The sequence below is a fragment of the Argiope bruennichi genome, chromosome 8, assembly GCF_947563725.1.
Source record: "Argiope bruennichi chromosome 8, qqArgBrue1.1, whole genome shotgun sequence".
Classification (NCBI taxonomy): domain Eukaryota; kingdom Metazoa; phylum Arthropoda; class Arachnida; order Araneae; family Araneidae; genus Argiope; species Argiope bruennichi.
Genome location: NC_079158.1, coordinates 107716052 through 107728204, shown reverse-complemented (window position 1 = coordinate 107728204; position 12153 = coordinate 107716052). Strand labels below are relative to the sequence as shown.

The window sequence follows — 12153 nt, the reverse complement described above, 5'->3', positions numbered from 1 at the left end:
TTATTTACATCAAATTCAATTTAAAATTAAAAAAAAATTATCAGATGAATTTCTGAGAGTGTAAAAGAAACAAATAAAGATTCCGAAAGAGTAAATAAACGAAACAGTTTGATGATTCAAAGTTTTAGCGGAATAAAATGAAAAACAAAATCGCGGAATAGGAAATGAAAAAGATTGGCATAATTCGCCACAAATAATGCTTATTTGCATAACCTTATAACCAACTGTTAAAGCCAGTCCTGGAATTGGGATAGTTCTTGTTAGCGCCTATAGGCGGCTGCAGACTGCGTCTACAGGCACTAATTGAAACTTAGCTCGATCCTCTACTGCGTCCTCCGTTTAACGCTAGTCGATTTTAGCCGAATATGATGCGTCTGCTTCGCGGAAAGAATTTTTACGTTTCATCTCTTTGTGGAAGGATCATTTGATCAATTTCAGTCTACTTCATAATTGTAAATATTCTAATCAATTTCTGACATTATTATGTAAATAGCTTCATGAAATTTTCTGTTTTCAGTTTTGCAAAAATAAACTGATTCCAAAGCGAAAGTAGAGTTCCGAGTTATAACAATATTTTTATAGATATCTATGCTTGTGAAGATTTGGTTTTTACTTTTAAAACTGCTAAAATAATCAGTAAACTGAAAAAAAAAAAACTTATTAGAATCCTATATCAAATGTGTAATACGTGAAATGGAATGCTGAAAATTCAGTTTTCCTACAACTGTAAATGTCAAATTGCTCTGTCCCCCTCCCCTCCCCTCCCTTTTGTTGTTTGGCTCTATTATTTTTATCTTGCTAAAAAATGCAAACATTGTGTATCGTCTTGTTCTTAAAACTTTTACGAACAAATAGATCTTACCATGTTAAATCTAAAATAAAATTAAGGGAAAAGGCTTAATTATCCAATTTCACTGTTCCTATGAAAAATTAAACTATTTGCTTTCAGGATAATCGGTAAAAGTTAACAATTGGATGCTTCTCGATTTTTTGGATGCCACAAGGGTTAACAGTAATGTCAATGAAAATAAAGCATTATGGAAACCAGAAGTAGTGCTTCATCCCAGAAATTTGTCGTTAATCGAAGGGGCATCCAATCTACACTAGAACCATTAATTGTTCTGAAGTTTTACTGATACCTGTAATATATAAATTATTAACAATAAAATCTAAAAATGTTTTATTTCTGTTTTTTGCTTTTATTTCTTAATGCTAAAAATAAAATACTGTAAAAAAATAAACTTTATAGAATTTTTTTTTATCATCAGATATAAATTTTGCAGCTTTGACAATATACATTTTATAATTTAATAATGCACTTTTGGAAATGTATATTTGTTAAATTAAATATTTGACACAAATATATTTATCACATAAAAAATTAAAATGCTTAAAAAATAAGGTGATAGCTCATGTATACCCTTATAATTTGATAATGGATTTTTTTCTTTGTATATCATCAAAATAGAGGAAAATATGTATAAAGATGTATCATTAAGATAACTGGTTTTATTAATTTGTGATTATTATGCCTCTTCAATATAGTATTTAACTGGTCGAGGATATAGAAAGATCAAAATATCTTTTGCTTTAAAAAATATTGAAAATCAAAATGAGTGAAAAACATGGAATAAGCCTTAAAATTAAATTGCTAATGATTATTCAATCAAGGGGCACTGAATTGTAAACTTTTACCCAATTAATTGACTAGAATCCCCCCCCCCTTTTTTTCCAATTCTTATTTTTCTTCTTCCCCTTAAATTCTTCATGATTTTACTTAAAATAAATTGCTTCTTTCATGAAAGTTATATCAAATAAATAATACAGATTCTGTAGTAATTAATAAAAAAAAATTTAATGCAGTATAGGTAATTTGAATTTGTCATCTTTAGTAAACATGAAAATTAACATGTTAATGAAAATGAATGAAGCAAAGTACCTTTTCTTTGATGAGCTGTATTTTATTTGTTAAATCCCTTAAAGTTGCAGTTCAGAGTGTCATATTTAAGAAAGATAATGTTTTTTTTCAGTAACCTTTCATATATTTTAAAATGAATTTAAGTATTTTTAAACATTCATCAAAGTATTGAAACTTACTTATAAATGTGATGACTTTTATTCCAATGTATTCACAGTAGATGATGATAATTTGACAGAAAGGAGAACATTTTGTATTTATAGTTTGCACATTGTTTACATTTCTTTGACTGTTATAAAATTTAATTAATATCAAGCTGTTTTTTCTTCTTCTTTTTTTTGGTAAATAAATTCTTTGGAGACTCGTCAGATTATGATAAATGTCTTCTTTTCTTGTGTAATTTATATAAATATGTACATTTTTTTTAAGTATTTGAATAATCTAAAAGGAATTTCTTTGAATACTTTTATTTGTTGTAAAATAATTATTTTGTAAATTAAAAATGGTAGTTTATATCATTCCATGCAACTGCTTTCGATTGTAATAATAAAAAAGGAATCTGTTGATTTCTGGCAGATATTTTATAAGGTACTATTATTGCATTTAATTGTGTGTGAAGTTTTGAAGGTTTAATTCAATTAGTCCATTATTCAATACATAAATAAACTGAAGTACTCTAGATTACATTGATAATTTTGCATATTGATAATTTTCGAGTTATGCATTATAAATATTATATTGAATCATTTATTAATTAAACAGTGAGCAGATTATATATACTAAATCATTTCTTTTGTTTATGTTCAAAGTTTGGGCTGATAAGAGATCTATAAAGAGGTTGCATTTACTGTCATAATGTTTTAATAAAATTAAAATATTTTAAATTTTATCAAAATCTGAGATACTTAGATGTGTATAAATTCAAAAACATATAACTCCTTAAATTAAATTATTATTTGAAAACTTTTATTTCAATTGTATTTCAAAATATTTTGTGTACATATCAGCTTTATCTAATCTTTTAAGATTGACAAAAAAATTTTCATGATAAGAGAATGAAAAACAAATATTAATGTAAGTAGAATAGATAAAATGGAAGAATATTAATATGTTATTATTAATCTAATAATAATTAATATATTTGTAATATTAAATGTACAAATGTTAATGTAAGTACAATACATAATACATACAAACATCAAAATCATGACAAATATTCGAGAACTGATAATGATTTTATGCCGCACATTCTAATTCAAAGAAAAATGAAATATCTGGAACACACATAAGCACTCTACTGAGAATTCTTTTGAAAAATATGCACTTGAATTGTGCTTCTCAAATTAAAGTAAAGATTTATGTTAACAATAATATATTCTTGAAAGCCTAAGCCATTGTGGGAAATAGAAAGAAAGAATGATAGTATTCATCATGTCTAAAAAAAATTCTGTGTTGTTAAAGAATTTGTAAAAGTCCCGCAGATCTTTCTCATTAAACGAATAAACAAAGATTTCTTTTAATTATTGGTTTGGGTTTGAATCCTTCTATTTTATTGTGATTTTTTTGTTTACTTTTAATTATGCTAACTGGTGTTTTATATTCCTTAAGTACAGCATATGGTAAATATGAAGAATTATTTAAGGCATTCAAAATAGTAAAATACAGATCTTAAATATTTTGGAACAAATTCTAGAAGAAGGCAAAGGAACTTTTCCTTCTTGAAACAATTGTCTTGATATATTTGATTGAAGTTACATGAAAGTTTTTGTTTAGAAATAGATAAAAGGTATAAATATATACATCCATCAGATATTTGTTCGATACATTCCTCCTTAATTATCTTTTAATATTTGTTTATTAGTTTAACAATGTTCAATTTGACAAATCAAATCATTATTCAGTATTTTCTAAATGAACCATATTTTTGTTAATTCACATGTTATTATTATTTTTTCCAGATCTGGTGTTTACTGATACATTACTGAAAGGATTGCACTTAAAAGCTGTATGTGAAAGAATGCAACCACCGAATCATTTGTTGAGTAAGTTATGTTCTTTACCAACTGTAAATTATTTTCAACTATTTTATTAACATAATTATTAATAATTTTTATATGAATAAAATTTTTTGTTTAAAAGTACAGTTAATTTATAATGAAAATATTTTTAATGAATTTGCATTCATTTTATATTTTATGTATGATTTATTTATTGAATACTAGCCGCCTTTGGGGACCAGCCAGTTCACCAATCTTAATTCTTGTTAAAAATTTAATTGTTAAATATTTTATTAACTCCTATTTTAATAGCTTCTTCATCAAAATATTTTAAAGCTTCACATTTTGATGGACATAAAACTCACTCATAATATTATAAAGGCCTTCAGCCATAACGTAATATGTATCTTTCTGTGGAATTAAAGTGGAAATGATTAAATTGCAATTAATGTAAGAACATTTTTTTTCTGAAAGAAAGCATTTTTTTTTTTTTTTTTTTAAATTATGAGTATTGAAAACAGTCGCTGAGCACTAAAGAATATCTTTCTTAATTTATGTAATATATCAAGCATTTTTCATCAAAATTTTCTGATTCATCATGAAGAGATCGATTAATTTACAATGTTTAATTTTAAATCCATCAAAGAAAATAAACAGAATCGTTTGAAATAATCGATCGAAAACATGTTAAGCCTAACCTCGTTTGCATGGGAAAAAAGCCGAAGCCTTTCTCATTTGGCGGTGGGGAAATGAAAAGAATTTTTGGTGGAAAGGTTCCAAAATTTTGCTTAGTTTTTAATTAATTAAAATTCTAACTAAAAATTCAAAAAAAGGGCTCCAAGGTGCAGATTCCCGACCTCCAAGGTACCAAATTTGGTAGCTGTAGGTCAAACAGTCTGGCCTGTATTATGCAAATTTCTTTTTCATGATTTTTACAGCACATTAAGCTGTGATTTTTATTATTGAATATATTGATACATTTTAGATTAATTTAATACTCGAAACTGAAATTGGAGTGGCCATCTTAAATCCAAGTTTTTTTTTTTTTTAATTATTGTGCAATGTATTTCAATTTTATTTTATCGTTTCTACTGTGATGCTTCCTTTCAGCTACTATTTTAGAGAGGCCATCATTTTGAAGCTTTATTTATTTAAATTTGATTGCTAAAAACATCTATAGAGTGATAAGAAAATGCAGATTAATTTTTCAGGGAAACTCAGCTCAAAACAGTTGTATGTATATGTGTGTGTGTGTGTGTGTGTGTGTGTGTGTGTGTGTGTGTGTGTGTGTGTGTGTGTGTGTGTGTTGGAGAAGGAAACAAGTTATTGTATTAAGTACATCTTTAAGTACTAACTTTACATCGAATTATTTTTCCGAGTTCAAGGGGTTAAAAAGGTTCTCATAATCTTGACATTTGTGTCATTTTATTTTAAGGTATAATTAAATAAATGTAAAATTATTTATATTCTTCACATAAAATCTAAAAATTGAAATCTGCTATCGCAAATTTCATGTTAACATGTTACTATTTTTTTTAAAGTCACGGGGTATCATCTCGAATCCAGATTTTTTTTTCGTGGAAAACCAATTTAAACCGGTTTGAAACATTCATATGATTAACAGATTACGCATGTGTCGATATGTAGAAAAACGGATGGTTTTTTTTTTTTTTTTTTTACCCTCCATCTTAAAATATTTCGTTCAAGTCCCAATACTTTTCCTGGGCGGGGTGGGGAGAAAAAGGGGGGGGGGGATGCCAATTTTTTTTTTTTTTTAATTTTTTTTAAATCTGGTTTTAACTGGAATGTTAACGTAACTGTTGTATTCCGAAATCGTTAATATTTATAAAAACGATTTTTTTCTCCCATCGCAAAATCGTTCGAGCTCAAAAAATCTATTTGCCAGCTAAAAAAAAAATATAAATAAAAATAAAAAAATTATATATATATATATATATATATATATATATATATATATATATATATATATATATATATATATATATATATATATATATATATATATATATATATATATATATTGCCCAATTCGGCTGACAAATTCAATGAGGTGATAGTAGGCATCAAGAGGATTGAAAATCACCATACAACATAGGGTCCTAAACGACATTTAGTAAGTAAAAATCGCAAAAATATGCGGAGTCCCCAAATTGTTGAAAACACTAAAAAAGTTATTTAAAAAAACAACTGATGTTTCAATTATGAATTTTTTTTAAAGCGAAAACACATTCTTAAAAGCTTTTTTTTTTTTTTTTTTTTTAAATTATGTAGATAACATGTCGATTTGATGACCCAGGGGGTTTCAAATCGACATGTCAAGAATATATATTGTTTCTATCGAACTCCCTGCCTACTCAGCCGAAAGCGTACCACTTCAAAGCCATGTGTCAATACTCTTCACGATTAGTATTCTAGAAACCATATTGAACATTTACAAGCTAATAAATGCCGAATAATTTTTGGCTTATATATTACTTCTTTTCACTATTTGCATTGCCATTTGTTCTTATGGATTTATTTATTTTCTTTATTCTAATATTTCCAGTTTAATGGAAAATATTCCTGTTTTGTTGGCAAATTATTGATTTATGAAGTATTTTCAATCATCTGGGCTTCCCATGTATTTGTTGTCATAATTTTTGAAATAAATAAATGTTATACTTGTATTTCTTACTAAAAAAAAGTTAATGTTTCTTAACGAGTAGTTATCATAATGAGCGAAGGAAACTGTTAAAAAGTAACTGGCTGAACGAGCGATGTTTCGCAAAACAGAGTGACGAGGAGACACTATGACGTAGTGTGCTAGATTAGTCTGTATCAGTTTATATTGATTGCTTGTTTGAAGGGAACATTTATGTCTACTTGGAGGAGGCTTTGGCCTGATTGCGTTGTCGAACGCGACTCCGAGAGGTTCGAGCACCTGTCTAGGAAGCCTTAATCGACGAAATTTTTGTATCTGGTATGATTATGGGGTTAGAGGCGAAATGCAATGACATCGATGAAGTGATGAAAGAACATATTCAAAATTATCGAAAAACGTATTCTGTGTCGAAGCAAAAAGCCAGCGGAGATTTGGTTTGGAGAGGAGGAAATAATTTATATGCGACGGAGAAACAACTTTTCAGTGAAATTAGAGAAATATTGAAAGCATGGGAAGTTTATAGCATCATACTAGAAGTATTATCTTAATACAGCCATAGCTTAGTGCGCTACAAATTCATTTAATGATAATGCTATATCACATTTTTACCAAATTTTGAAACATAAGTAAAGAAAAGTGTCTATAGACAATTTTCTTGTAAAAAAAGACATGTATCATAAATTACGTTACTATAGATTTGTTTGAATTTTTTTTCTCACAATGGGACACATTGTTCTATTTTATGTAGATTCCTTTTGAAAAATTGTTTCATTTAACACGTGTGTCGCATTACGAGAAAGATTCGAGAACGAATTATGCTGTGTAATTCATTTCTCAAAATTTCTGTTGATATTCCTGAATCAAACCGAATAACTATGTGCTTGCACAGATTTTTTTTATAATTAAGCAAATGATTAGCCAATTAATAAAATAAATAGCAAATATTTGATTAATTTTTGCTGTTTTCAGGAGTTCTAAATATAACACTGCATTAATCTTTTTTCTTTTCTTTTCTTTTTTTTAGATTCCAAGATTGTGTTGTCACAAACGTAATGGCATGCTAATGAGAAAAGCTGATAAATCATCACATCTCTCGGAATAAAAGTGGCAACAATAAGAAAGGCTTGACTTACCAAAGACACTATGCCAACTTCGACATGCAACATATCTTGATGAAATCGGGAATCATGAAATAATAAATTCCCCAATGCATGTTTAGAAATTTTTAATCACGCTTTAATTTTTATTACTGTATGTTACTCACATACAAAAAAAAGAGGAATTTTATTCTTATGACCCATGTTATAAAACAAAAATTACATTCAAAAGATTCCATACTGATTCACATAATGAAGTAATTTCATTTTTGTCATTTACAGACAAAGGAATTAAATTGTATTCGTCGTGAATATTTTATTGACAAACTGGAATTAAAGTGACAGGCAGAAAGAATAGTTTTGAGTTAATTTTCTCATTCCCTCTTAATGTAGAAACTATATGCTTGCAAATTTTGTGATATTTCCTCAGCTTCCGAATTTAAAGAAATATTTGCTGATTCATACTAAAAAGAAACCATATACATGTGACGCGTGTTGTAAAGCATATTTTCAACGATCACATTTAAAAATTCATTTGATGTGGCATACGAATAAGGAATCCTACGCTTGCAGCTGTTGCAACAAAGTCTATTGGGTTATTTTCAATTTATAAAGACATTTACGGACGCATACACAAGAGAAAATGTTTACATGCAAGTTCTGCAAGAAATCTTTTGACCGGAACAAAACTTTAATAGTGCATTTACGTTTGCATACGGGAGAGAAACCATATACATGTGAAATTTGTAAGAAATCCTTTTCGAATAAGCAAAATTTCAAAGGTCATGTACAGATCCATGCACAAGAGAAACCGTTTAAATGCGAGCATTGCGAGAAAGCCTTTAACCAGAATAGTAATTTAAAAGTACATTTACGTGTGCATACGGGGGAGAAACCGTATAAATGTAAATTTTGTAAGAAACGCTTTTCAACTACCGGGCAATTCAAAACACATTTACGGACGCATACGGGAGAGAAACCATATTCCTGTGACATTTGTAACAAATCCTTTGCGGTTACTTCACATTTAAAAAACCATGTACGTACGCATACACAGGAAAAACTGTTTAAATGCGACTTCTGCGAAAAAGCCTTTTCCCAGAGCGGTTATTTAAAGGTACATTTACGTTTGCATACGGGTGAAAAACCGTATACATGTGAAATTTGTAACAAATCCTTTTCGGATAAGAAAAGTTGCAAGCAACATTTACGGACGCATATACAAGAGAAACCGTTTAAATGCGAGTTTTGCAAAGAAGCCTTTTCCCGTAACAGTACTTTAAAAGTACATTTACGTCTGCATACAGGAGAGGAGCTGTGTACATGTCAAATTTGTAACAAACCCCTTTCGAATAAGAGGAGTTTAAAAACGCATTTACGTACGCATACGGGAGAAAAACCGTATTCATGTGAAATTTGTAACAAAACTTTTTCGGATAAGAGATGTTGCGAGAAACATTTACGGACGCATACGGGAGAAAAACCGTATTCATGTGAAATTTGTAACAAAACCTTTTCGGATAAGAGATGTTGCGAGAAACATTTACGGACGCATACGGGATAGAAACTCTTTCTTTGCGAGTTTTGCAAGAAAGCCCTTTTACAAGAACGTGGATTTACAAATACATTTACGAAAGCATACGAAAGAGAAATCGTACGCATGTGACTTCTGTAATATAAGATATTCTCATTCCATTTCTTTGAAGAAACATTTGCCGAAGCATATCATAGAAAATGAATGAATTATGCACTTGTGATGTTCAATAAAGCACTTGTTATTGTGAGAACTTTACCTCATCTTAAAAAGAAAGACTGATAATAATGATTTTTTAGTAAGTTAAACGTTTCAAAAAACAAGGACCAAAAAAAGCTTATTATTGTGCTAAAATATATGAAATAATGTCTTCTAGATTTCCATTTTATATTGCCAAAGCCCATAATGCATATTCATTGTTATTTTACAGGGAAATTCTTTTACTGAAATGAATATTCTAACTTTGCAGGGCTATTGAAGAAAACAAAAGAAAGAATATTCTTGTTGTTCACCCGAAATGACGAATAGTCGTTGGAAATTTAAACAATACAGTTATAAATGTTCAATAGAAGCACTTCCAGGACACAAGAACATTATCAAGACGATACGATAACTCATCCATACCCTTTCAGTTTCTCCAATTTCATGCTTTGAAAGCCTGCAGATACGCATATTTCAAGTTTATCAACGTCAACTGATAGTGGGGAATAAGCACCTGCACTTTGTTCTAGTCCCAGATTAGTTTATTAATGTGAATATGTTGTTGTTTCTTATGGCATTTGCCATGGACAAGCCCGCTGTTGATGACAGCCTGAGAGGGAGGGCCTCTTGTTTTTATCGTAGAGCCACGGAGGGTCAAGAGTACGACTTCACTACTACGGGGCATAATTCATTCTCGCATTTCATTCACAGATCGTCATTTAGACCTGAATCAGAGAACGATCACCCTGATCCAGTACCCCTGATCCAGTACCACCGGTGGACTCTCGACATGGAGGACTTTGTGACCACGACAGACGCGGGGAATCTTCGGCCGGCGGGGTTCGAACTCGCAACCTAAGGGACGCGAATCCGACGCTCTACCAACCAGGCTATCCCGGCCTAATGCGAATAAAATTTTGTAATTTATTGAAGAGTATTGCAAATTAAAGTAGTACTTCCCTTTTACTTTTCTGTATGCCTTCTTCACTTCCTTCAGAAACTTCAAGGCTTCTTGAAGTTTCAAAGCTGTGATTTATTATTTGAAATATAAAATCTAATATGCAGATGTATGACTTTGTACGGAAGTATCCTGCTTCAACTGTGCATCTTATACTAAACCATTTTGTATTGGAATAGTTCTTGAGCATTTTTCTTAAAAATTCGAATATAAGGTGTAAAATTTAGAATGTAATGATATGTTCTGTGTTTCATTGTGCAGATGGTTTTCGATTGTTATTATGTAGTTGTAGAAAAATTTAATTCAATTTATCGTTCTTCAAGGCGATTTCTGAAAAATAATAGATATTTTACTCTTGGTACTTTACCGGATAAATATTACATAAAATTATAAATAAGGTTAAAAATTTCCTGCCTAGTAATCTATTAAAAAAAAAACTTATTTTGTATATTTATTTCCATTTGTAATTCATTGCAAGGTTATTTTTTAAGCTGAATTTTCTGTTCATTTTCGGATTCGGAAACGGTTCCCACTTTCGCGCATGCGTCACCGCGGAAAGTTTATTTTGGATAAACTTTGGATTCACTGTTTCATATACAATGAATCCAAAGTTTGTTTAATATTTTGAATTCCAATTAATTTGAAAAAATTATGATATACATTGAAATTACAAATTAATTCATACACATATAAAAATCTTGTAAACTAACGAAAATAGTCAGTATGGTAATTTTTATTCAGTTCTGATAATATCAATTAATGGAATTATGAATAGCATTGATTTTGTAACTTGTGAGACTGCTGTTTTTTCAATTGTAACCACGGAAACATTCTGAGATTAATTTCCTCGGTTTAGGAAAAATTCATTGTTTTCTTTTTATTATAACCGTGTGACTGCCATTCTATTCAAATAAATTTTCAGGCAATTTATAATTCAAAATACAGACTGTAAAAAAAAAAAAAAACTGCTATTGCAGATTTTAAGTTATTGTGTGATACCATTATTTTTTAAAATCACGTGGTGTCAATCCGACAGAAATGTTCTCACATGACTCATATTTCATAATCGCCAACATTTGGAAAAGCGCCAAGAATGTGTTCTTACTTATTTTCTTTTTTAATTCCTCGCTTACTTTATAAGATAGGTATATTCGTTTAATTAAAGATGCTTTACTTATGTAAAATACCGATTTTTTGATGTAACGTCAAATCATTCTACAGGGGTGTTTGTGCTCCGGGGAAACCCCGGAATTCCGGGGATTTTGAACTTCGATACCCGGAAATTCCGGGGATCGTCGTTCAAAAGGAAGTAGGAATAATAATGAATTTTTTATTTTGATCTGGGTAATTTTGTTTGCTTTGAAAGCAGAAAATGCAAGGTCAGTGTGTGTGGTGAAAACTTTTCCTTTCTTTCTCCAAAGGCAGTGATAATGCGTGAAAAGGGGGGGAAAACTTCTTTTTTGTTCTTTCCTTATTGCGAGTTATGACTCATTCCCCCGGTTCTCGGACATTCTCTTCTGGATTCTTTTCGGCAAGTAGGCGCGGCAGAAAAAAAAAAGGGAGAGACTTCGTTCGACCAGATGTGCGATCACGTGACTCTGGGTTCAAAGGTCTTATCTCTCCAGGTGTGGCGCCAATAAGTAGAGAAGGGGGATTTTTCGCCGTATTAGCTATTTGTCATTGATCGCTTCGCAACTTTTTTTTCTCCGCTGTGTAAAATTTTCGTTTCATTTATTGATGCACGTGTGAATTTTTCGTTTCGCTTATTGAAATATTTTTTTATTTA

General features: G+C 29.9%; 1 protein-coding gene across 1 annotated transcript; it reads left to right on the top strand.

The window, feature by feature from the left end:
• The first annotated feature begins 313 nt into the window (after positions 1–313).
• Positions 314–10375, top strand: LOC129981915 (zinc finger protein 583-like). The gene is made up of 3 exons (XM_056092970.1): positions 314–452; positions 3877–3960; positions 7602–10375. Exon 3 carries the CDS (start codon positions 8318–8320, stop codon positions 9236–9238), a length of 921 nt encoding a protein of 306 aa, XP_055948945.1. The 5' UTR covers positions 314–452; positions 3877–3960; positions 7602–8317; the 3' UTR covers positions 9239–10375.
• Positions 10376–12153: the final 1778 nt, after the last annotated feature.